At 43.5% G+C, this 25343-nt stretch overlaps 10 protein-coding genes across 10 annotated transcripts; 3 read left to right on the plus strand and 7 right to left on the minus strand.

The window, feature by feature from the left end:
- Positions 1-238: 238 nt before the first annotated feature.
- On the minus strand, positions 239-2236 carry P170DRAFT_405645 (imidazoleglycerol-phosphate synthase). The gene is made up of 3 exons (XM_024846592.1): positions 1944-2236; positions 423-1871; positions 239-359 (listed from the first exon to the last, which is right to left on the minus strand). The coding sequence occupies exons 1-3, from the start codon at positions 2064-2066 to the stop codon at positions 270-272; spliced, it is 1662 nt and encodes a 553-aa protein (XP_024705804.1). The 5' UTR covers positions 2067-2236; the 3' UTR covers positions 239-269.
- Positions 2237-2667: 431 nt separating this feature from the next.
- On the minus strand, positions 2668-4341 carry P170DRAFT_381262 (deoxycytidine monophosphate deaminase). Its single transcript, XM_024845560.1, has 8 exons — positions 4259-4341; positions 4147-4172; positions 3724-4069; positions 3300-3661; positions 3113-3245; positions 2956-3043; positions 2857-2907; positions 2668-2808 (listed from the first exon to the last, which is right to left on the minus strand). Exons 2-8 carry the CDS (start codon positions 4166-4168, stop codon positions 2779-2781), a joined length of 1032 nt encoding a protein of 343 aa, XP_024705805.1. The 5' UTR covers positions 4169-4172; positions 4259-4341; the 3' UTR covers positions 2668-2778.
- A 475-nt stretch (positions 4342-4816) lies between these two features.
- P170DRAFT_353527 (putative autophagy ubiquitin-activating enzyme ApgG) lies at positions 4817-7354 on the plus strand (the record flags this gene model as incomplete). The annotated part of the gene is made up of 7 exons (XM_024843984.1): positions 4817-5007; positions 5107-5215; positions 5278-6044; positions 6130-6274; positions 6332-6799; positions 6851-7213; positions 7283-7354. 7 exons carry the CDS (start codon positions 4817-4819, stop codon positions 7352-7354), a joined length of 2115 nt encoding a protein of 704 aa, XP_024705806.1.
- A 210-nt stretch (positions 7355-7564) lies between these two features.
- P170DRAFT_445792 (RlmE family RNA methyltransferase) lies at positions 7565-8556 on the minus strand (the record flags this gene model as incomplete). Its single annotated transcript, XM_024850739.1, has 6 exons — positions 7565-7741; positions 7796-7844; positions 7900-8132; positions 8185-8211; positions 8266-8316; positions 8380-8556. 6 exons carry the CDS (start codon positions 8554-8556, stop codon positions 7565-7567), a joined length of 714 nt encoding a protein of 237 aa, XP_024705807.1.
- A 158-nt stretch (positions 8557-8714) lies between these two features.
- P170DRAFT_463691 (uncharacterized protein) lies at positions 8715-10670 on the minus strand. The gene is made up of 3 exons (XM_024852183.1): positions 10489-10670; positions 10122-10412; positions 8715-10064 (listed from the first exon to the last, which is right to left on the minus strand). The coding sequence occupies exons 1-3, from the start codon at positions 10528-10530 to the stop codon at positions 8829-8831; spliced, it is 1569 nt and encodes a 522-aa protein (XP_024705808.1). The 5' UTR covers positions 10531-10670; the 3' UTR covers positions 8715-8828.
- A 102-nt stretch (positions 10671-10772) lies between these two features.
- On the plus strand, positions 10773-12300 carry P170DRAFT_435706 (OST3/OST6 family protein). The gene is made up of 4 exons (XM_024849000.1): positions 10773-11274; positions 11335-11432; positions 11500-11855; positions 11959-12300. Exons 1-4 carry the CDS (start codon positions 10930-10932, stop codon positions 12138-12140), a joined length of 981 nt encoding a protein of 326 aa, XP_024705809.1. The 5' UTR covers positions 10773-10929; the 3' UTR covers positions 12141-12300.
- Positions 12301-12409: 109 nt separating this feature from the next.
- On the plus strand, positions 12410-14470 carry P170DRAFT_455007 (putative nuclear division Rft1 protein). The gene is made up of 3 exons (XM_024851493.1): positions 12410-13244; positions 13299-14153; positions 14215-14470. The coding sequence occupies exons 1-3, from the start codon at positions 12487-12489 to the stop codon at positions 14303-14305; spliced, it is 1704 nt and encodes a 567-aa protein (XP_024705810.1). The 5' UTR covers positions 12410-12486; the 3' UTR covers positions 14306-14470.
- On the minus strand, positions 14215-15961 carry dbp3 (RNA-dependent ATPase DBP3). The gene is made up of 3 exons (XM_024849001.1): positions 14647-15961; positions 14527-14598; positions 14215-14470 (listed from the first exon to the last, which is right to left on the minus strand). Exons 1-3 carry the CDS (start codon positions 15900-15902, stop codon positions 14314-14316), a joined length of 1485 nt encoding a protein of 494 aa, XP_024705811.1. The 5' UTR covers positions 15903-15961; the 3' UTR covers positions 14215-14313.
- Positions 15962-16095: 134 nt separating this feature from the next.
- Positions 16096-17684, minus strand: P170DRAFT_381279 (NAD(P)H-quinone oxidoreductase). Its single transcript, XM_024845561.1, has 4 exons — positions 17611-17684; positions 17271-17537; positions 17108-17199; positions 16096-17044 (listed from the first exon to the last, which is right to left on the minus strand). Exons 1-4 carry the CDS (start codon positions 17633-17635, stop codon positions 16418-16420), a joined length of 1011 nt encoding a protein of 336 aa, XP_024705812.1. The 5' UTR covers positions 17636-17684; the 3' UTR covers positions 16096-16417.
- Positions 17685-18011: 327 nt separating this feature from the next.
- Positions 18012-20519, minus strand: P170DRAFT_435710 (replication factor A subunit protein RFA1). Its single transcript, XM_024849002.1, has 6 exons — positions 20321-20519; positions 20118-20269; positions 19947-20037; positions 19339-19879; positions 18387-19285; positions 18012-18331 (listed from the first exon to the last, which is right to left on the minus strand). Exons 1-6 carry the CDS (start codon positions 20362-20364, stop codon positions 18241-18243), a joined length of 1818 nt encoding a protein of 605 aa, XP_024705813.1. The 5' UTR covers positions 20365-20519; the 3' UTR covers positions 18012-18240.
- Between the last annotated feature and the right edge of the window lie 4824 nt (positions 20520-25343).

The raw sequence follows: 25343 nt of genomic DNA on the forward strand, positions 1-25343 counted from the left end.
ATGGTGGCAACCGGGTGTGTCACGTGGACACGGGAGGCGGCTCTTCGATCCTACGCCATGCTGTTGAGGTCATTGTTGATATGAAAGACTTATCATTCTTTTAGAATAGTTCCATTATTGACAAAGCACCAGTGGCTTAGCTACGTTTCTGATATGTAATTAACTCTGGAATTCACTCTATTTTTAACACACTTTCCGGACCCTATTGACTTTCAGACGACCGCCCCCCCCCCCCCCCCCCTATTTAACCCTGAAGCCAGAATAGCATGTCATATCTCAGTTTCCAAAGAACGGACTGAAAATCCTCTGTTACTCAGGTGCCCCTTAACTTCATCCACCGTATACTCGCCACGATGAAACTTCAGCTTTGTTAGCATAAAGGGAACAATAATCTCACATAAAAAAGACAGGAGAACTCTTACCATGCCAGCACCCAGAGCTGCATCAGTAGCTGTGCGCTCGAAGACCTCGGCAAAATGTTCAGGAACACCAGCCCCGCTTGAAGCAATGACTGGTATCTTGACAGCAGCTTTGACATCGTTAATAAGTTCTAGATCAAATCCGCTGTTGCTTCCGTCCTTATCAATGCAATTCAGGAGGATTTCACCGGCTCCCATGGCCTCCACAGCTATCGCCAGCTGTCGGACATCAACATCTCGAGTTTCCCTGCCCCCCTTGATAGTACACTGGTACCAGCAAAAGTTCTGACCTGCCGCATTTGTGTGCATCGTCCTGATGGTATGGTGATTGGTGTCTTCAGGTCGATACACATAGACACGTTTGGGATCGACACTCACAACCACAGCCTGGTTTCCATAGGCCTGTGATATTGTCTCTATTGCTGTTTGTCCGCTCAATTTTCCTCCCGCTTTATAGAATTCCTCTGCTGCAATGACGGCGTCCGACCCAATACTAACCTTGTCAGCCCCGGATTTGAAATACATAGTTGCCACATCGAGCGCTGAAACGGGAGTGCCATCGGTATCCACGGTCTCCTTGATTCCACCCCCTATAGTAAGAGGCACGAAAACAGTTTCTGACGTTCTTCTCAGAATCTCCAGCATAGGCGTATCTGCCAAAGGGCAATTTCTGAAAGATGTTATATTCAGAAAAGTGACCTCATCGGCCCCCTGTTCGTAGTATTTTTTGGCCATATCAACTGGCTTCCCCAGGTTCCTAACTTGTCCGCCGGCATCTACACCGCTCTTCTCGCGGACATCATATTGGTCACCCTTGGTGACTACTAGATCGCCGGCATCATTTGTACGGACATCTAAACAGGCGATAATCCTGCGAGTCAATCCATTATCTTGCTGCTGTGAGTGAGAGGGTCCTCTAGCGAGTGACTGAAACCGGTCACCATTAAGAAAGGCGCGAATGGTTCGTAGACCAGCATTGCCACTTTTCTCTGGGTGGAATTGCGTCGCGAAGACATTATCCCGAGCTATAGCACCGATAAATTCTTCTTTGCCATAGGTTGCGGTGGCAACCGACCAGCCCTGCGCCTCCAGCACGCTGGGTGTATAGAATGCTGCGTATGAATGGACGTAATAATACTTGCTGGTTGGATCTAATCCGTAGAAAGTTTGGTCACCCGAAGAATGACACTTGGTTTCCATGGCGGAATTCCACCCTATGTGAGGCACACTCTTTGTATCGGCGTTGAATTTTTGCATGTGCATTGGGACCAGCCCCAGTCCAGGAACATGGGAGTCCTCTTCTGAGCCATCAAACAAGGCCTGTAGCCCGACACAGATTCCCATGAAAGGTTTGCCGGATTCTATATGCTGTTTGATAGGCCCCAAGTACCCTCCTTCCGAAAGTTGGGAGAGACAATGGCCAAAGTGACCGACACCCGGCAGGATGAGTTTCTGCAATGCTCATAGGTTAGCTAGTGAGGGCCAAGTCACGTCAGGACATTGACGCCAAGTATACACTCTCACCTCCGCATTCTTCAAGTCATCAGGAGACCTAATCCATTCCACATCATATCCAACTTTATTGATTGCATTCACCAGAGAACGGACATTCCCAGCAACATAGTCCAGCAGGTGCACAGTTGGCATTGCGACAGAACTGCAGTGCCCTGCTTTAAAAGGTAGAAGAAAATGATAAAAAAAATATAAACAAAAGAAGAAGAGAGTATGTTAAGATAATATAATTCTTTTGATTATAGGGTACGCCGGTACTTCTTTAAGATTGTGATAGTCTCTAATCCCTGGTGAATAAAATGCAGTTGATTCCGTATGGCGGCTGAGTCACATGGCGGGGCAATTTTTTATTCCCCGCCCCTCACCTACGATGTACTCCGTGTACGGAGCACGCATTCGTAAGATACCTGGTACCATACCTACGTGTTCCTAATACCTAAGGTATGTAATGTACAATATCTTATGTAGGATACCTTAACTACCTTACCTTCCTACCTAGGTAGGTAAGTTCCATGGTACGGTACGACCTCCCTACATACCTACCTACTGCACCCAAGGTGCCTACCTAGGTAAATATCAGTAGGCTAGGTACCTTTCCTGTAGCTAGTACTTTCCTACTTTGCCTAGGTACTACCTGTAGGTACCTTGGGTACCGAGGTGGCAGTGAAGGTACCGGCATAATACGTGATACCACACCACCCAAAGACAATACCAGCAGACACAGGGTTTCTCTTGGGGAATTGGTTTCTTGAGGAAAGCCTATATAGTTAAGATATTGACTGCGATGACTGCAAATATCACAGGTGGTAGATATGCTAGGTTACACCCTTTAAACGCGCCTTGCAATTTAATCCAAATGGATGAGTCCGTTCTGAGGCTAAGATGGTTTTAGTAGCGTTGGAGGGAAGCATTAGGAACGGCTTACAGGGGAGAATTGCCGAAGACGTATCCCGGCGGCTCTAAGAATTGCAGCACTCTGCAGTGGGTGAGAAAAAGCTGTGAGGAAGAGGGAGGTAGAGCGTACATCTTGATCCATGTTGTATCCTTGTGAGTAGACAACCTCAGAGATTCCAACCTGAGTGATCTTGACTGTACACGTTAAGCAGGGGCAACTATCATTCCCATGGACCTAGGTCAGTAATGTGCCGACATCTTCCGACATAATGGCATTCGAGACTTACGTATCGCAATAAAGTACTGCACCCTCACGTATACGCTCTCTTCCTGCCTCTAAGAGCGCGTTTTCCTCTGCGTGGAGGCAGAGGCAGGTTGATAACCCAACACCCCCGCCCTCGCCACGGTTGCATCTAGGACCTAGTCAAGTGGTAAGTTTTAACTGGACGCGAGAACTATGGTGAGAGCAAATACATCCTCCTTCGTTGCAATTTGTGATATGCCGCGGAGTCCCATTATATCCCGTGCTTATGACACGGTGGTCACGGACAAGGACACAGCCTACTCTTCTCTTCATACAATTACTCCGCTGTGCAGCAAGAGATGCTAGCTGCATGAAATATTGGTCCCAACTCGGCCGCAAGCGTTGGTCATCGGCTAGGTTAAGAGCTTTGAGAGCAGCATGGAGCTCCTCGAGAGAAGAAGAGGAATTGAATAGCCGAACCTGGGCTCGATCTGTCAGATAAGCATGCCCAACATCTTTTTTGTATAAATGTTGGTCGTTCCAAATGACAAACTGTTCAAGAGCAGGAGGCTCAAGTTGTCTCCTTCGGCACCTGGAGAGAAAACCCAGTCAGTATGGTAGATTCATGCAGTTGAAGGTCAGGGGGTCGCCGACCTAGCCACAAACCGTTCCCATCGAAGGCTTACCGGCGCATCGACGCTCACCAGAAGGAAAAAGGGCCGCTGGAGAAAGTGGTCCAGAGTGGAAGCCTCCCAAATGTCTGCCGTGACCCATAACTCTTGCCAATTTTTGGTGGCAAATTCAAGCAGTGAGTCTACACTTTCGAATACCTGTGACGGCGGAATATGTGACCCCGCCTTAGTGTCGGGCGTTTTCAGCTGGACATTAGCCTCAGCATCATCGGCTGCCTGCGAGACGGTTCTACTTTTCAACTCAAGCAGCCTGAAACCTTGATGATGAATGAGATAGTCTGCGATGGCATGCTTGCCAGAGCAGATACCTTTTAATCACCAAAATTAGTCTACACCATGTTCCGGAGTAATCCAGGAGTCAAAAGCAGTTCAACAATCCGCTAACCTCCACATAAGCCAACTAACATTGACCTTAAGTTCCAAGCATATGCGCGAGTCAGTGGGCGAGTACACAGCAAGAGGATATAGGTAGCCTGGCTGGAGGGGTGGTAGCTTACGGGTGTGCCCGCTAATTTAGGCAATCAATCAGTCACTCCTCTATCGAGGAGACAAGGCGAACAAAGAGGGAGGGAAGCCTGGTAATAAAGAGTCGATAAATACTCCGTAGATGGAATGGGTGATATTTCTTCTCCCCAAACAGTCTTCCTAACCTCATTTGGAAAGCGGTTGGGATACCCGCCACATACGGTACCTGACATGTATGTATGGTAAGGTATGGACAAAGGTACCACGTTGTATGTACAGTACAGTACGTAGGTTCATCGTACCATATTGCTTAATACCTTACCATACATATCGGTATCTTACCGACACCGCAGAGATCATTCCGACTTCGGTCTTACCTCCGTAGGCGCTTATCTAATTCTCGTTCCCCGCGTGCTCTTATCTACTCCGCCTGGATGAGCTCAGATGACAAGGTCATTCATTTTTTTAACAGGACTGGGATGAATAGATGTCAAGTCGCCAGCTCCCCCAAGCCCTGTAACTAGAATAACTTGCCTCTGCTCTTAATGTCCAAACAGAAGATTCGATCGTCCAGTGGTCCAGAAAACAATATGCAATATACGCCATTTGCGTCGGACATAGAATTGCCCTTCTATACTGCTTTGGCATCGTTAAAAATCAACCATGACAAACTTGACGATTCTACCCGGAAGATACGAGGCCTCTACGAGATCCGCTCCGCCGACTCTCCGAATGCCTCGTGTCGGATGCAAGTACACGGAAATGCTCTTACTAGCGATGAGTGCGTCCTTCGAACTAATACTCACACCTTTGGAACGCTGGTGTATTTCAGGTTGGGCTTGGAATAGTCCATGTTGCTCACCCATGGCTTCATCCGTAGGGTTCCAGCTGGTTACTATCGCGCCGAAGGAACGATGAAAAATGTCAACACCATCGAAGCATACCGAAACACGGACAAAGTGCATCTTCTTCAAGAATCTGGCAGGACAGTGAGTTCAGTCAACCCGCCTCTAACATCCTACCCGCAATAACGCTTTTCCTGCAATCATAGATCTGGGATGCTATAATTGACGGTTCTATCTACTCGTATCCGTCTTTACTGTCATCATTCCTGGTCATCTCATATGCAGATCTCAAAAGATACAAGTTCCACTACTGGTTTGCCTTTCCTGCACTTCATTCAGACCCCTCATGGGTCACAATAGGCCCTTCGACGCAAAACACTGGTCAAGACAAGGGCCAATGGGGTGTCAAACATGGCGAACGCTTGCCAAATGTTGAAAATTCGACGCTCACAGATGCGGTGCAAGCCTGGAGTTCCAGGGTAGACACTCGTCAGCACGGGTTTTTCTTGGCTCGCAGACTGCGAGAGAGCAGCGGAAATGCTGGACACGACAACGAAACAGACTCTGCGATGGCTGATATGACGAGCGGCTGGCAAATCGAAGCTCTTGCGGCCTATGAAAACGGATTCTTCAATGGGGCGCGCTTTGAGGATTGTTTTGTTTGCTTCGTGGATCCTTCGAATTACGAGGATGCCCCCGGTTGGATGCTCCGAAATCTCCTGGTACTTGCGAAACATCGCTGGGGCCTTGACAAAATCCAAATTCTGAGATATCGGGATGCAAGTTCGAGGTGTGAGCAGGGTCGCAGCATAGTGATGGCGTTGGAGTCTCGGGGTTCTCAGACTACGGATCCTGCAAAGTTGCAGAACAAAGACAGCGATCTTATGCCAAAAGTAACTGGCTGGGAACGCAATGCGACGGGAAAGCTAACGGGAAGATTGGTTGATCTTACAGAGTACTTGGATCCCACAAGGTACAACCGCCCACATCTCCTGAGATCTAACCTCAATAAACTAACCACTCATGGCTTTCTTTCTTCCCTTTACAATGGATGTCAGATTAGCGGACCAGTCTGTTGATCTCAATCTCAAGCTCATGAAATGGAGGATTAGCCCTAGGCTGGACCTGGACATAATCAAACGTACTAGGTGCCTTTTACTTGGTGCCGGTACCCTCGGGAGCTATGTAGCCCGAAATCTGATGGTACGTTTGCCGATTCCCTCCATCCGAGACGCAGTCATGTAACGCGGGAGCTTTTAGGGATGGGGTGTCACTAAGATTACGTTTGTGGACAATGGATCTGTGTCATTTTCGAACCCCGTGAGGCAGCCACTTTTCAACTTTGCGGACTGCTTGGAAGGGGGTGCCAAAAAGGCACACCGGGCTTCCCAGGCCTTGTCAGAGATATACCCTGGCGTTGAATCCACCGGATACACTCTTTCGGTGCCAATGGCTGGCCACCCCGTTGTGGATGCTCAGCAGACCCGGGCAGATTTTGAAACCCTTCACAAGCTAATAGATGACCACGACGTAGTTTTCCTTCTTATGGACACAAGAGAGTCGCGCTGGCTACCAACCGTCATGGGGAAGGCGGCTGGCAAAATTGTCATGAATGCAGCGCTAGGCTTTGACTCTTACGTGGTCATGCGCCATGGTGTTAAAACCGAGGAACACCAACCAGCAGAACTGGGATGTTATTTCTGTAACGATGTGGTGGCGCCGATGAACGTGAGTATCCACATGCAAACTTGCCTGCCTGTATAACTAAGTTTCGACTAGTCAGTCAAAGACCAGACACTTGATCAGCAATGTACAGTTACTCGGCCCGGTGTAGCTGCTATTGCCTCGGCCCTCTTAGTCGAGCTGCTTGTTTCGCTCCTCCAGCACCCTGACGGAGCTGCGGCCCCAGCCCCGGTGTCCCGGGGTGATGATCAAAATGACCACCCCTTGGGTCTAGTGCCACATCAAATCCGAGGGTTTCTTTCGACTTTTGAGAACATTCCTATCTTGGGGAAGAGCTACTCGTGCTGTAGTGCTTGTTCAGACAACATCGTTCGTGCCTATAAGAGTCAAGGCTGGGAGTTTGTGCAGAAAGCATTAAATGAACCCGGGTATGTCGAGGAATTAAGCGGGCTCAAGGAGGTGAGTCATCCTCATTCGTCCCATTGTTACATGTCAATCCCCCAAGCCCAATAACTAAACGGCCGCAAGGTTCAATCAAAAGCCGAGGCAACCATTGCCGACATGGAATGGGATGAATTGTCTGAAACGGAAGAAGAATAAGTGACCGTCTAAGGCCAATCAATACCTCAAGATTTTTATCCGGCATATTTCAGAATGTGCATGGGTGTCTGCTATATGATGTTTTTGTCTTCAGCTGCCGTAAATGGGTTGGGTTTTGTTGTTTGTTTGCGACGGAGGCCAATAAAAAATGCCTCCTTGGATTCCTGCTCATCGAATCAGTAACACTATCCCGAGATCACTCTCATTTCATCATCTCATACGTACGTTGCGCGACGACGGTGGCTTGACTCTGTGTACCTTCTCAAACAGCCCTTTAAGTTGGGTTTCCAAGTCACGATCCTCAGCACCTTGATAGAATTTACAGATGAAGTGACCACCTATTTTTAAAACGTTGGAGCTGAATAGCAATGCAGCACGGCAGAGGTCCTTGACTCGATTAGGTCAGAGTCGAAGCATGTTGAGGGTAGGAGGAACACTCACCATACTTCCGGTGTGATCTTTTGAGTTGATGCCACTCGTATTCATCATCCTATTTGTGGGTATTAGGACGCCTGTTTCAAGAGGTTCGGAGAAGGGGTGCAAACATATCACTTAGTACAACGTCTACCGTCCTTTCTCTGTCATCTTGGCGTGTATCACGGCTGTTAATTGCAGAGGACTTGTCTCTATCCAGACCCCTAAGAAGCCATTGGACGTGATCCTGGACTTTAGGGTCTAGGAAGTTGCCCTGTATTGCAGACACGCCGTGCAGGGGCTGGGCGGGGCTGATGTCGACCCCCAGGACGCGGCCGTTTGGCTTCGTACGAATGACAGCCATCTTGCAGAACTTTAGCTGGAGCCACGTTTAATTCTAAAGGCAACAAGCACACCTGAGACCAGGAGCCAGGGGCATATCCCTAGAATTTACTACATAAGCCAAAAGCGCGCCGTCATGAAGCGTCTAATCATACCAAATCGACGACGGTTTGCCCGCTTTTGAAGACACGATACTTTTCATCAATCTACCGGAGTAGCCGTTAGAGTTGACTGATATACTAGGGCATCGGGTCATGGGCTAAGGAAACCTGTAAGAGCTTGAAGGCGGCTCGGCTTTTTAAGCCCTGAGCTGCTGCTTCCTTGGTGAAATGGTCCTTCGTTTGACGAGCTTGCCATCTCCTGGAGGAAGACCATCTTGTGGATAAGAGAGGAAGACGAGCCCCGAGCCATCGAGGTTGCTGGAGCAAGCTTGGGGACCATGACATGACGGCAGTGGAAGCTGTGACTTGCATGGGGGTTGTGTTTCGGCTTCCGAGAGTCATAACGGCGTTGCTGCAACGGAATGTGGAGCCCAAGCCAATTTTGGTGGGGACTGTTCTTTCTTACTCCAAGGCACGGACACCGGGGTATGAGCAACCCTAAACGACAATTACTGCAATGCTATCATTCTGCGGGTATGTACATGTGATTTGCCAAACCAGGCTCCGTGGATGTAATTTACTGCACTTCTCTTCTCGTTCCTGGCGATTGACGGGCGTCATGGCCGTCTTTTATCGCGTTTCAAAGGCGAGAAATCGGAAAATCCACCAAAGCCGCGGTTTCTCGACAGATGGCTGCCGGTGGAGGCGGACAATGGCCCAGGATCAAGACCAACATTTTGGCCGGCGTTACTACTGGAAGCAAGCTTGCGGCCCGGCTTTTTCATTTCCTGTAGCTCATCCTCTTCATCGTCTCCCTCGAACAAATTCTTGTCACGCTGTGCACCTAGTTTACGTTTCTTCGGCCTGGATTGTGTGTGGGTGGCCAGGTGGGACACCAGTGCAGAAACCCCATCGGCCGAGCGCTCGGGATCTAATTTGTTCGAAACTTTCTGGTTGGCTTTCAGTCTGGCATTGGGAATCGACGTCGGGGGTTCGGACTGTTGTCTTTGCGCGAGTCGAGGAACTGGTTTACCGGTCAACGTCGGCTGAGCTTGAGGTTGATCATCAGCACCGTTGTGGACCGGGCTAGCTTTGGGGAAAATTGCATCTTTTCCGGTATGTGTCTGGCTTGCATGAAGCTCATCTGTACCATCAGAACTGATGGGAGAATCCGGGGGGCCGCCTGTACGGTTTAAGAAGGGCGTTATTGAAAATGAAGACTTGTCCCCGGGTAGCGCCGCCGTTTTCTTCTTCCTCTCTCGGGCTTGGATTGCCCCTGGTGTTGCAATGGTAAGCTCTGCATTAAACCTTGAGGCAGGCTGTTGGGAGTTGGTATGAATTCGATGAATAGGGTTACGAGATTCTGGGCCGTTCAAACTTCCATGCGTCCACTGTTTGCCATCCGAGGCTACCTGGGGAGGGTCTTTAGTTGACGGAAGTTTCCGGCTTAAAGTCTCAAGTCTTTTTTCTAGGGAGAGTCGCTGGGTCGTCCATTCAAGGCTCTGCTGATGAATCTCGTGTTCGCGGCGATTTCGCGTCTGAACCTCTTCTGCAAATCTCCGGCTTTGTTCCTCCAGTTTTGCATTCAGTGCTTCGATCTCTGTAGCTTGCTGCGATTCTCGAGCTAACGTGTGTTCATGGATGGTTCTTTCATTCGCCATTCTTAGCTCGAGTGAATGCAACTGACGCTCCAGATCTTGTTTTTCTGCCAATGGAATACGGCCAGAAGACTCCTGGGTCCTGAGTGCTTCCACCTCTAACTTTATGCTCGCGAGACTTTTGGAAAGGCGGATGTTATCCGCAACAAGCCTTTGAGAATCGGCATTGGCGTTTCCTAGTGAGGCAAGCTTGCGCTATCACCACGTTCAGGCTGAGTCGTTCATTAAAGGGGAGAATGAAGGGCTACGCACCTGAAGGCCTTCTATCTCATTGGATGAGATGCGCGAGGAACTCCGAAGATGATCAAGCTCGTCACAGGCTGCATGGAATTGAAAGCGAGCATCAGACTCTGCTTTCAAGGCCTTGCTGAGCTTGGCGTTTATCTGATCCAGCTGCAGTCGCAAATTCTCGTTTTCGAATTGAAGGAATAGCTGCTCGACGCGCTTGATGCGCGCTCCCTCGGTCTCTAGAATTTGTGCGGTCTTCCCGAAAGCATTCTGGAGCTCCCTTTCAAAACGCACGGTTTTGAGGGCCATTTGGCACTGATGGATTGAGTTAGGCCTCTCTTTTTATATTCTTTGCCCCATTCACCGTTCGGGATTGAAATGCTGTACATACATCGTCCACCGTACACTCCAAGTCATGACTGGCCGGCTCCATGGCAATGGCAGTATACAGTGATAATGAATAGCCACCGTATCAGACAGAGGCACACGCACCAGGCATGGGCTTCTTTGAAAGAGGGAACAGAAGAGAGTCGGGGGTGTTAGTCAGTGAGGTAGTTATAACTAATAATAAACATGCCTCGTCCGCTGAGGATCGGAAGGAAGAAAATAAGTCCGTCCAACTCCCCGGCGAGGAACGCCGGGCGAGAGCCGTGCAGCAAGTACCCAGTAGTGGACACCTAATAATATAGTAACTTACTACTTTGCACCATAACCCACCCTTTCATTCCATTCTTCTTCCATCTACTCAACTTCCCCCCTGTGTGTGTGTGGGCGGGGCGCGTCTTACAATTCCCTCTACGTCACCGTATTCAGCTTGCCTGGCCATGTCAACATGAAGCTCTTCACTCCAATAGTCACAATTATTTGGGTGGTAACCTGCGCCTTCGCCGCATCTGCGGACCCCAGCAAGTTTGAGAAATACCAATCGCTTTCCCGCCAGAGGCCCCTTGATCTGGATGATTCGTCGTATGAGGACTTGACTTCGAAACCCCGAGACTATCACGTTGCAGTTATCCTGACGGCCACGGATGTGCGATACGGATGCATCTTATGCCGCGACTTCCAGCCGGAGTGGGAGCTCATCGCCCGCAGTTGGAACAAAGGCTCAAAACCCGAGGAGCTCAAGCTGCTCTTCGCTACCCTGGATTTCAGCCAAGGCAAGGCTACGTTTCAAAAGGTATGTGCTTAACCTGCCTGCTCGGCTGCTGGCAAACTAATCCATGTGGCTTTCATGAAGTTGATGCTCCAAACCGCTCCTGTTGTCCTGGTTTTTCCTCCGACCGTTGGTCCCTTTGCCAAGGTGGACGATTCCCCTCTAAGATTCGACTTCAGCGGGTAAGCCTACACCAACAGTGAAATACCTGCACCCTGCGCCGGGCGAGCTCTCTACTGACCGTAACAGTCCGATTTCCGCCGACCAATTGTACACGTGGATTAATCGACACCTGCCGGACGGCTCGAAGCCACCGCTCGTCCGCCCCATCAACTACATGAGACTGATATCTGCTGTCACGCTGCTGATGGGCGCGTTGACTATGTTCACTGTCCTGTCTCCTTACGTTCTACCAATCATCCGAAATCGGAATTTGTGGGCGGCATTCAGTCTGATTGCCATCCTGTTGTTCACTAGCGGTCATATGTTCAACCATATTCGTAAAGTACCGTATGTTGTTGGTGACGGCAAAGGCGGCATCAGTTACTTCGCGGGCGGGTTTTCCAATCAGTTTGGAATGGAAACGCAGATTGTGGCTGCTATTTGTAAGTTTCGGCTCCATCCCCACCCGCCTCAATGGAGGAAGAGAAAGAATGAAAAGGCGCGGGCTCGCGGAAATCCCGGGTTGCTGATATGTGGTCTTTCAAGATGCCGTCCTCTCCTTCGCCACAATTGCCTTGGCGATGAAGGTTCCTCGGATCGCGGATAACAAGGCGCAGCAGGTCGCCGTGGTTATCTGGGGAACCGTGTTGCTTGGTATGTATAGTTTCCTCCTGAGTGTTTTCAAGGCCAAGAACGGTGGATATCCTTTCTTTTTGCCGCCGTTCTAAGGTCCAATGCCCCTGGCTGTTCGAGGCGCGTGGAGTCGCCGACAGGCTATGGGGTTAGTACTGGTGATTGCTCGAGCCTGGCTAGCTGTATTTGGGGTACTCTAGATTCGGATATAACTTTCAAGCTAGCAAAATGCAAGGCATCTTGAGGACAGCCTGGTGTAGAAGTTTTACTGCGTCGTCGTAGCCATATCTTTTCCTTGCCGAGGTCCATTTGGTGCCGCCGCCGCCCACTCCGGTCCCCGCAGCCACTTTAGTGCCACCTACTCCGTTGCCCGATCTTCCATCATCCAGCCACTCCGGAGGATATGTGTTCAATGCACCTGATTTGTCCTACTACATCAACATGCCAGGATCAGACCGGAATGCGGACAGTGTTGTGGCGTCTCCGGCTACGAGAACGTCGCTCTTAATTGCAGTCCAGGTGATCTCCAAACTGTTTACCTTTGTGTCAAACCAACTCATCCTACGGAAGCTGCACCCGGAAACTCTGGGAATTGCGGCTCAGCTCGAGCTTTATTCTATCTCGATACTGTATTTCTCGAGGGAGGCAGTTAGACTTGCGATTCAGCGACAGCCGTTGGGATATGCCAGAGCCGTCAGCGAGAAGGGTAGCGGACACCCGCAGACGCAAAACACCCGCGAAATCACGGAAGCCCGACTTGAGGCCTCTCAATCGGTAATCAACATGTCCTACTTGAGCCTCGGGTTGGGGATCCCACTAGCCGTGGTATCTACCACTTTCTACATACAATTGGCTCCTGATGGTGTCTCTCAGGCACAGTTTTATCACCTAAGCATACTTCTCACCGCTTGTGCGTTGGTTATTGAGCTGTGTTCCGAGCCCTTTTTTGCAATCATCCAGCAACACATGCTTTATAAAAAGCGAGCATTGGTCGAGATGACTGCAGCGCTGGCGAAGAGTCTGGCAGTGTGCGGCTCTGTTGTATGGGCTGCCCGGGCAAGCCGCAATATTGGTGTCCTCCCATTTGCATTGGGCTACGCCTGCTATGCAACTACACTCACCTGTGGCTACGCTATATCTTTACTAAGTTCCGCGGGCCAGAGGTCGTTTTCATTACTTCCAAAACTAATAAGTTCAAGGTAAGATAACGGTGCAACCAAGCTAGTAGAGTTGCGCGTGATAACAGCATTCAGGAACAACTCTTCCTACATACTCGGCAGGTTTCCCAGGCATCTAGTTTCATTGTTTGCAGCCATCTTCCTACAATCCGTCATCAAACACTTGTTGACACAAGGAGATTCCATGATGCTGGCTGCGATGGCAAGCCTGCAAGATCAGGGTATCTATTCTTTGGCGTCCAACTATGGGGGGCTCATAGCCCGTATTGTGTTCCAGCCAATCGAAGAAAGCAGCCGGGCCGTCTTTTCTTCCCTTTTGAATGGCGGTAAGGGCAACGATCGGTGGCCGGATACCGTAGGCACAGCCAGGGCACATTTAACCAACATATTGCGGATATACGTGCTCTTCTGTGCTTTAGTTGTGCCATTGGGTCCGTGTATGGTGCCCCGAGTGCTCCACGCACTAGGTGGACGCAGATGGGCTTCTGCTGAAGTTGATAGTCTGCTGTCTCTCTATTGTTATTACATACCATTTCTTGCATTCAATGGTATAACAGAGGCCTTTGTCTCATCTGCGGCAAGTACTTCGGACTTGCGAAGACAATCACGCTGGATGGGTGTCTTTTCGGGATGCTTTGCTGTAGCAGCATACTCATTCTTAATAATTGGTGACATGGGTGCTCGCGGCTTGGTATGGGCCAATATCTTCAATATGGGGGTCCGTATAACGTGGAGTCTCCTGTTCATTCGATCATATCTATGTCGCAATAATCATACCAACTTGGCTGTCACTGAAATCAGCCCCAGGCCGCTTACCCTTATTTCGGCAGTCATAGCATCAATGATATTAACCGAACAAGAACAGGCTAGTTACGGTTTCCACGGCATCATCAAGGACTTAATTACCTGCACTGGTTATACTCTGCTCGTGTGAGTCAAGTTCCAACAGAACACAACGAACATTCTAATATAAATATATATATATACACAGTGCATTCCTCGAGAGAAGGTTTCTATTGGCACAAATTGGCGAGGGCCGGCGAACAACCAAAAAGACTAAATTAGGAGGAAAGACGGAGTGAGATCAAGTTCAATCGTCGAACACGATCTTCGTGGCTGGCTTGCTGGAGTCGACATCCTTGAAGAATGCACCATATGCACCATGTTGCTTCTTCTTAACAGTCGAGCCAAATTTAAGAAGATCCTCTGGTACTTCTTGATTCGCGGCCTTGAGCACGTTTATCAACCTAAAGAGATATCAGTCAGAACACCAACGCAGAGCCTACTATGTTGGGTTACATACGCGCCAGATTGGGCTTTGTCGGTTTCTGTAAATAAAGTTACGGCGTTGCCCTCGGCCCCAGCACGACCGGTTCTAGGGATGGGTTAGCCAGCTCATCAAGTACAATTAAACCGAACATACCGGCCAATGCGATGCACATAATCCTCCACTGTTAGTGGGAATGTAACATTAATGACAAGTTTAACTGAGGGTATGTCAAGACCACGTGCTGCCACATCAGTTGCAACGAGGACGGTAGCATTCCCAGTCTTGAAAGCATCCAAGCTCTTGAATCTTTCTTGCTGGTTCAAATCACCATGGATACCCGCGACTCGAAAGCCTTTCGCGCGAAGGAGCCTTTCGATACGTACTGCCTCCTTCTTGTATAAGCAGAAGGCCAAAACCTTATCCGGATTCGACCCGCGCTGACAACGGTTCAGTAACTGGACAAGTCGAGATTCTTTTTCATGCGGTTTTACCACTTCCACGACTTGTTTTATACGCGAATTGGCTCTGGGGTCGGCTGACGGATCTCCACCAATGGTGACAGTCACCGGGGTATTCATGAAAGTCGACGCAAGGTCTCTCACAACAGGGGGCCAGGTTGCCGTGAACATAACAGTCTGACGTCGGGAGGTGGGCATAGGAAGGATGATGTCCTTGATATCCTGTTCGAAACCCTTATCAAGCATACGATCGGCTTCATCCAGAACAAGGTACTTGACTTTTCCCAGATCCACTGACCCGTCATTTTGAAGATCCTTTAGTCTACCGGGGGTCGCAACAACAACTGCCGCCCGTTGTAGGTTCTCGCGCTGCTCATCCTTGTTCACGCCACCATAAATACAAGCCAATCGGATATCTGTTGACTTGGTGTACTTCAGGAGCTGGTCATATATCTGTAGAGCCAGCTCTCGAGTAGGAGACATTATCACGGCCAAAGGACGGGCGGGTTTGATTTTCGATTTTTTGACAGAGTCCTGTATCTTCTTCAGGCATGGGAGGCCAAAGGCAATGGTCTTTCCACTTCCAGTTTCCGCGATACCAATGACATCCCGGCCAGCAAAGAGTAATGGCCAGGTGGTTGACTGAATGGCTGTTGGGGCGGTAAACGAACTCAAAGGGCCGTAGAGGTCGCCGTCATGAGGAGGGAGGTGAGAAAAGGATAGAATTGGACGGGGAGGCTCATTTTCAGGCACCGTGTCAGTAATCTTGATAGAATTCTCCTCGAGAAAACGATCAATCTCTGCCTGAGGTATATCATCACCTATGGGAGCATCCCGCTTGGGAGGTAATTCGGCCTGAACGTCGTGCTTGTCTGAAGAGACGCTGCTCTTTGATTTTTTCTTCGCTCTAACGTGGGAGCCATCTTCATTCTGGTGAGTGCGTTTTCCCATGATTATCCCTCTTGTTCACAATGTGGTTGTGGTGTCAAGTCAGATGCACCTAAAGAAAAAAGACCGGTTAGGGTTTTTTTTTTTTTTTAATTTTTTTTAATGGGACTTACCTAAAGTTCCTTAGGTAAACCAGACTTTAGTGCCGGCTATTGTACTCCGTAGGTACGCAGTAGTAGATCTCATCGGCATTCACCGCTCTGGGGACTACCAATTAACGGATTCGCTACCAAAGTCTACGGAGTATGGAATGAATGTCTTGCGAAACAGGCACTGAGTATCTACCTAGGTACCTAACTACCAACGGCACTCCGAGTAGGTAGGTAGGTACTAACGGCGAAGAAAGAAAAACAAGGAAAAAAAACCAGAGAGACAAAGATCAAAACGGCGAATCCATTTATTTACTGAATGCCTGGTACCCTAAGACTTGACGCGGCCTCTCTCCACTCTAGGATAATGCCGAATCCCTGATCAGAGCTCATTACACGATGCAATGAAATAAAGAAACCTTTTATCCCTTAGTCAATTGTGCAGATTATCTTACCCTTTGTACCATTGGCCTCGAGTAATTTGTGCGCATCAGCAATTTCTTCAAGACGGAATATTCTTTCAACAAATACCCTAAAGGTTCCATCCTTGAATTTTGGCAAAGCATGATCAACAAGTAGGTCACGCAGCTTCTTCTGATAGTCCAAATCTCTGCTTCGTAGCGTGCTACCTTCTAACCTCACTCTTTTTCTCAAAAGAGCACTGATGTCGGTATTCGCAGGAAGGATCGACCCGCTCATTTGTCCCAACTGCACGATGCGAGCATCCTGGGCGGCGACATCAAGGTTGCCTTGAAAGTGTGTCGCGCCAACGAAATCAATCACAAGATCAACACCTCGGCGATCGGTCTCTTTCACAACCTCAGATGCCCAATCTTGGGTCTTATAGTTGTACCCAACCGAAGCTCCCAGTTCATTGACACAGAAATCGATCTTTTCGGGCGAGCTCGCAGTCACATAAACAGCGGAGGCGCCGTCAGCCTTACAGAGCTGGATTCCCGCTATAGAAACCGATGACGCCCCCGCATGCCAAAGAACGGAATCTCCGGGCTTGAAACCACCGATCAAGTACAGGGCCTGCGTAGCCGTAAACCATGTCTAGAAGGCCCAGAAAACCATGGTTGGTAGTTATCCAAAGACATGGAATTGGTTCGTTCTCACCTCGGGTATCCCTGCTGTCTCCTCCCAGGACAGCTCAACAGGTTTGTGTATCAACATATGGGTCGATACAACTATATACTCGGCGTAGGCGCCTGTGAATTCACACGGTCAGTCGCACGGCACTCTTGAGAGAGTTACGGAAACAAATAAGTTTGATTCATACCCCCATAAGCTAAGCCGAAAACTTCATCATCCACGTTGAAATCCTTTTCGGCGTTTTTGCCAATTTGTTTGATGATACCAGAAAACTCAACTCCCATGGTGCTGGGCGCTTGGGGAGGGACAGGGTATTTTCCTTCACGCTGTAAAAGATCCATTCGATTCAAGCCGAATGCCTTGATTTTAACCAGGGCCTGGCCATTTTCGGGTTGAGGGACCGGGATACTGTCGATGAATAGAGCATCGGCAGACCCTTTGGAGCCCTTCACACCTGTTGATCGTCAATATCTATTCGCATAAATGTGTAGATAACCCGGAAAGTGTGTGGCTGGGACAAAGCGGACCAACGGCTTTCATGAGATCTGCCATGCGGGGCAATAATTCCACGGGTTTCGAGTATGGAGTAGAGGGTGTTATTATGCAGGAATATGGAGACGCGAACGGGAGTCTACGTGGATAACATCCATAGGACAGTTACGTCATCACAGGAACGACGTATTCCGTATTTGGCAATGCTCCGGAGTAGGAGGATTTACTTGCAGAGGGAATCGCTGAAGGTACCTCGCAAGGTTACATACTATATAAAGCTACCAAGGACGTGTAATCGAGTGTCTCTACCCATTCTTGCGCGTCCTTGAATCATTACCGTCCCACGACTCACTCTGAGAAGGATAAGTACGCGCTCCCCAGTATATCAAGGCCTCTGGACCTTCTACGTTCATAATCAACATTTATATGCTTTACTGGAGGGTCATTTTTCTTGCGTACTAGATTATCAACCGTGTTGAAACCAAAGCTAGGCAGAGCTACCAACAGCTAATCAATCGAGTCGTTTCCTTAAGATGGGAGTCCTGAATGACCGAGAGATCATTTCACAACTACCAGAAAAGTTTCCGCTAGCACACTTTTTTTTGGGGATGTGTAAAGCATGTGCGAATTCAGTACGGTCAATTTGAGAATCAAAGATCAAGGATTCATATGCCATAGCTCTCGATCATATTCGCAAGGCGAGAAGCCTCCTCGGAGCAGTTGATGGGTTTGGCGGAGGATATCTGGTAGCGGATGCTAGAAGTTGGAAACTATTAGCAGACGTATAGAAATATACCATAGTTCAACTTACCGCTGCTGATCACCAAAATGGTCGATCTTTGCTCTACATCTGAAATTCCAGGTCCTACAATTGGCATCCTGGAATATGTCCCCAATTGTCTTCTCATTCTCATCTTGGCGCAATTGCATCAAATGATCCGCGGGAGCACCCATCATTGACCTGCCTACCTCGTCAAAGCAACTGAGCCAGAGGTGGCCGGTATGGTCGCTGACATTAATAAGCATTATATAACGATACTCGGGCTTTGGGTGGGTTTTATCGCAGCGCTCGCAGCGCCATTGGCCAGGATCGAGCTCGGTCACCTTTTTGTTACACCCATCTGAAAGACAGGCAGGATAGCACATGTTATCTTGCTTAATATAGATAACCGTTGCTTTGAGTGAGAAATAGACAGCATCGTCTGACATGCCCAGCTGCTCCTCACGAACCTGTGCAACAGTCTTGAATTGCTCAGCTTTCGATGTGGATGTGGAAGCACCAAGCACAGAAGCGTGTGAGGTGAAGACTTCAACTCTGCCCTGTGCATCATACCACCCCTTCAATTTATGGGCTTCTTCAATGTCGGGGTCGACCGCCATTGAGCCTGAGCTCAACAGACTCAAACTTCTGCCGCCAAAATCTGAGACTTTGACCCCTTTAAATGCTACAACAGACTCAGGAGCACCACTGAAGTTTATAGCCGTGGATCCCCAGACCGTCAGGCGGACAGAGAAGCCTGTGTTATCGACCAATGTAAGTTCACGTTTGTTGTACGGCTTGTTTGTGGTCTTCGACACAATCTGAGAGGGTTCACCAATATCCTTGAGCACTCCAATCACGTCAATAGTGCTATCCTTTTCAACAGACTGGAGATCGCCTATGACTGTGAAATTGAATCGGACTTGAGGAACATCACTCTGATCTTCCGCCTAATCCAAATGTTAGCACAATAGTTGTTACATAAGGGAGGGAAGGGCCGAACCTTTTCAACAACTGTGTCCCTTTCAAATGTAAGTTCATAATCGTTATTGAGATTTGTAAATTGCTTTTTAGCAATCTGAACACGACACGGGCTGGAGATGTAGTAGACGCTGCCCTCCTGGAAAACATTGTACAGCATGTCACACTGATCATTGAATCCAGTTGCACGAATCTCTCCACTGTCATCCAGCAAGTTGACGCTGAAAAGTTTACCCTCTCCATTTCTGTTGTGCCAAGTCTTGATGTTCGATTTGCTGGTACAACGGGCTTTGATGGTCCATTTATGCGCATATGGAGAAATTGCCTCAATCGGATATATGGTGGCATGCCCGGAGGTTGCGGTTGGTCGTGCCGGTGGGGTATGATCATTGCCTTGCACTTGAGCACCGTGGATGCTCGATCCATAGAACCCATGACTAGAAATTGTGGTTGGTTGAGGCTTGTCTTCTTCGTCCGCTTTGCTTTCTAGGGGTTTCGGTTCACCAATTTTCTCGGCTTCGCCCAAATTTTGCAGAACTTCAAGGTCGAGGATGATAAGAATCCTACAATACGGGTTGGTTAGCTTTCTCCTCATTTTCTGCTCTTGTTGGAAAGTCAACGAGACCCAACTTTTTCCCTTTGACCGAGTTTGCTTGAAAGGCCTTCAGTTTAACAAAACATCCTTTGCGGAGGAGGCCACTCGTAACGAGTGGATTTGCTTCTGCGGTAATGTTATCAATATTAGATATACTTTGTCATCTCCATAGGATTCGGGGCGTTTACGCCAAAACGTTTACTTACGTGTTGCGAGCATTGTTTGAACATAATTTGATATGTCACTAAAAACTGCCCTATACCGTTCCGCCTGATTTTGCTGGGGCGGCAAAGGCTTGATCTGAACGCATTGAACAATAGGTTCCGAAACTTGAGGTTTGGTTTCATCAAAGATGGCACTCGAAAATATTAGTTTTAGACTGTACAAAGGATGTGTATAGTGAAGTCACCTGAGTGCGCCAATGGAAATTTGCGAAGCTCCTTCTGAGGTCATTGTGATTGAAGTCACATATGATCCAATTATCAGCTTCAGGGTACAGCACGTTAAAAGCTAGCGATAGGAGCTACCAGGAACTGATACACTAGTAGTAGTATGAAAGAATGTTCTTTGACTAGCTTAGCTCAGGGACCGTTGGCTTGATGCTGAAGTATTGGATAGAGGAAAGTAAACACGTGAAACTTGAATGGCAATTTACGCGGTTGAGACGCGTCGGGAGACGACCCCACTTTGATTGAAAATGTGCTGCCTGAGGTATCTAGGGTTGTGGTGGGGGGGGGGGGGCCGCTTTTCCGAGGTCTTGCAAAGGAAATCAACACAATATCCAGCCAGATATCAGATGTTACAGGAGTGGACTCGGTAAGCCGGTCCATCATCTCGCCCAACTACGGTAAACTCGTGCTACAGCAAAATTCGCCCTTCAGCGAAATTTTTAACTGCCGCAATAATCATGATATGTTGCAGTTGCTGCGGTGTAAGAATTGACTAAGCGCCAAGATAATCAGCATCTCGCTTAACTGAGAGGGTCGCAGTTGAGCCGGTGTAAGGATTTAGTGGCCTGCTATAAGAAAAATTCCTTGGTATTTATATACTAGATAAGGTTTTCACATGATTTAGCTGAGCGAGTATATAAAATTTTAATTCTTATATTATATAAGCTCTTCTTATAGCAGATCTGATCTGGTAAGGCAGGAATGATAAGCTTAATCATATATAAATAAAAACTTAATAAAAAATTTTTATATAATCTTAAGAAATGTAGTTTAAACTATAATTATGTAACAAAACAATTGTTGCACCGTGGTGTTTTGCGTGGTTGGTCTCTCTGGTAGCCGTACCTGCGGACATGGAAATATCATATCCCGTAGCGTCCCGCCTCCTTCCATAGCGGCGATGTAAAAGGCGCCTAGGTACTCAGCATCCTCCCACACGGCCAAAAAGACCAACATGGAACTCCGTAGGAGTTCTAGTACCTAACCTGCTATATATAATATTATATATAACTAGGAGGATCTTATCTGCCTAAGATTTTTTTAAGTCTTTTTATAGGCATACTGGTAATAAATTATTCCCCTTTTTAAAATAATTAATTTTAATCAGATTATATAATTACACAGCTAATAATTATTTAGTAAGTTTTATATAAACCTAGTTTATTATTTATTTATTAAGCTTTATCCCGCCCTCTTAATATATTAAGTAATTTAAAATAAATAAATTTATATAATTATAATAATATTAGACCCCTAAGATTTTATTTTATTAATTAATTTAATATTTTTAAAAAATTTTATTTAAAATTTTTAAAGTTTCTTACTTAGTTTTAAATATAGGATTCCTAGAAATATCTTAATTAAGATAAAATTTTAAGTATAAAAAATATTTAAATATTTAATATTTTTTTATATAGTTAAAAAAACTAATATAGAACTCTGTAGAAGTTTTAGTATCTAATCTGTTATATATAATATTATACATAATTAGGAGGATCTCACCCGCCCGAGACCCCTCTGGGTCTCCTCACAGGCACGCCGGTAACAAGCGAGAACTTAGTAGAATAGAATAATCTTTATATTATTATAAATTAATCCAGGTATAGGTTCTAATATAATAATATATCTGGTTTTATCTAAATTTTTTTATTTTTGTGTTAATAATAATTATTTATTTAATATTTATTATCTGCTTAATATTATTATTTTTTATTTTTAAAAACTTTATTCCCGGATGTTACAACCACCTGCGCAGTGCGGATGACATCACCCCCAGTGCAGTGCCTGTCACGGTGCAGACCTAAAGACACCGCCAAGCCCGCCAGAACCAGACAGAACCACTAAACCAGAAGAATCTGTCCCCAATTCTAATCTCTTAATTACTTAAAAACCTAAATACTAAAGATCTTATTATAAATTTTTAAGCTATATTTTATTTATTATTTTATATATAATCTGATTATAATAATAATTAAAGACCTTATAAATTTAGCCTACCTAATCTAGTTAGATTACTTATTTTATCTACCCTTATTATACTAACTTTATTAACCTACTAGCCTGTATTTTAATATTATATAGTTCTTATTTATAAAGCTAGTATTTACTTAATATATCTAAAATTCTAAAGCCCTTATCTCTTTTTAAAAATTTTAAATTATTTATTTAGTATATTATTAAATATATTAAAGAATAATATATCTATTATAACTAGATTTATATATTTATAATAAATATTAATATTAATTAAAAATATTTTTACTAGAAAGTCTCCTATCTTTAATAAGATATAAATATTATTATATAAATTATTATTTTTTAAGTAAATTATAAAAAAAATTTAAATTTTAAATTTATCTAGGCCCTGGCTAATAAGAGTATAATAATTTAAAAATAAAATTATATAATTTAAATTATTATATTTATAATTAACATCCCGGACCAGACCCTTAAATTTATTATTAAAAAATTTTTAATTATTTTAGTAAAAATATCTATATTAATTAATCCTAGATCTTTTATTTTTACTTATTTTTCTAAATAACTACCCGACCCTAATAAGTTTAAAAATATTAAATTAAACCTTTACCACTTCACCTCTTAAATTAAAAAAAAATAATTATAAACTATAACTATTTCCCGACCCTCTAAACCTATATAGCCTATATTTTTAACTATTTAAAAAGACTTTTTTATACTTAAATCCTTTTATATATTAAAAACAGAGTTTACTAGTTAAAAGATTATACTAAAATCCTAAAAATATTTAATTATATTTATAAAAACCTGAACCATATTTATAATACTTAAAATATCTTATATAATTTAAAATAAAAAAACTAAAAGTTTTTTGTTTTTTTTTATTAAATTCTAATAATTAATTATAAAAAAGAAAATAATTAAAAATAATTTTTTTTATTCTTTTTAAAACTATTAATTAAAAAATAAAAATTATATTAACTTTATTATTTTTTTATAAAAATTAAAAAACTATTATACTTAATACTTTTATAATTAATCTTAAAATCCGCCCTAATTTTAACTAGAACTAATACTTATTTATAAATTTTAATTAAAAATATCTGAAACTATTATCTCTAAAATCTAGTTAATAAATTTTTTTAATTTATTATTATTATTCTAAATCCTAATATTATAAATCTTTTTTTAACTTACTACCTGTCTTCCTATCTTAAAAATAATATTTATAAAAATTATAATGAATATTTCTACTATAAATTAAATTAATATATAATTAAAGACTACCTTAAACTAAATAATTATTTATACTAAACTAATTATATTATATATTTTATTTTCTTTTTAAAATCTTATTTACTCTTTTAGAGATAGTCTTCCTCTATACTTTAATCTTATTTTATCTTATAAGGCCTATTTATATTATTACTGCTTTAAGCTCTTTAATTTTAAATAATTTTTTAAATAAAACGCCTGTACTCCCTAAACTTAAATAAGTAATTAAAAAAAATTAGTTTAATTTAAACTATAATCAGGTAAACCCTCCCACGCATATTTATTAAATTTTTAAAGTTATTACTAAAGGACTTTTTATTAAAAAAAATTTTAAAAGACTAATTTATTAATTATTTTTATTATATTAAACCTTAATAAGAATAAAATTATTATTTATATTATATTTAATACTAGTTACTTTATATTTTATATTATAAATAAAAGTTAGACTAAAGCCTAAAATCTAATCTTATATTCTCTAAAAAAGCCTAAATTAATTATAAGGTTTAATAACTGTAAGAGCAAAACTAATACTATTATTTATTATATTTATATAATCTTAAAAATTTATAATTATATTAAAAAAAATACTCTATTTCTAATTATTTAACTTATATATTTTTTTATTATAATTAAACTCCTCTAGCTTAAAACTTATAATTTTAAAATAAAATTTATTAAATATATTCTTTAATTTAATAATTAATATTATTAGAAATATTATAATATCTTATCCTGTTCCTAAAAGATCTAGGCCTTATATAATATTTTTATTTAAATCTATTTAATTAACTTAAAGGCCCTAAAGGCCCTCTAGATCTATAATATTTATATAATATTTATAAAAGTTTATACTATATATACGAGATAAAGAAAAAAAATCTTTATTATTATTATAAAATAAATTAATTAAATAATCTATAAAAGGTCCCTTAAAAAACTCTTAATATAAAAAATATCTAACCCTAATTAAAGCCCTAATATCTTTATAAAATTTTAGGATTTTAATAATATATTTTTACTAAAAAAACAAATAAATTATTTTTATATAAAAACTATAATTATATAATTATTTTAAAATTTAATAAAAAATTATTATTTAATTTTTTATATAATATATCCTAAAAGGAGCTAAAGGCCCTCTAAGAATAATTATTTAAAAATTTATAAAAAAATTTTATTTATTTAAATTTATTTTTATAATATCTTTTATCCTATTTATTAATAAGCTAATAAAGGCTTATATTTTTATATTAACTACTAAACCCTAAACATAATTATAATTAAAGATTATTATTTATTATCTTTAGTAAAAAAGACCCTAAATAACCTAAAAAAAATATATTATTTTATAAAAATTAATATTATAAATATTTTTAATAATTTATATATTTAAAAGAGTTAAAAATAAATAACTATATTTTATATCTATTTAAGCTTATTTAAATCTTTAATAATATTATTTAGCTTAACCAGAGCCCTTAGGATATTCTAATATTATATTAATAATATTTTATATAACTATTTAAATATTTTTTATACTACTTACCTAAATAATATCCTAATTTATAACCAAACCTACTTTAAATATATTTATTATATTTATTAGATTCTATAAAAGCTGCAAAAAGCCCATTTATTTATAAAACTTTTAAAATATAAATTTATTATCTTTAAAACCAAGTTTTTAAATCTAATTGTTAATTATAAAAAAATTTAGATAAACCC

This window comes from Aspergillus steynii (genome assembly GCF_002849105.1).
Source record: "Aspergillus steynii IBT 23096 chromosome Unknown P170scaffold_3, whole genome shotgun sequence".
Lineage (NCBI taxonomy): Eukaryota > Fungi > Ascomycota > Eurotiomycetes > Eurotiales > Aspergillaceae > Aspergillus > Aspergillus steynii.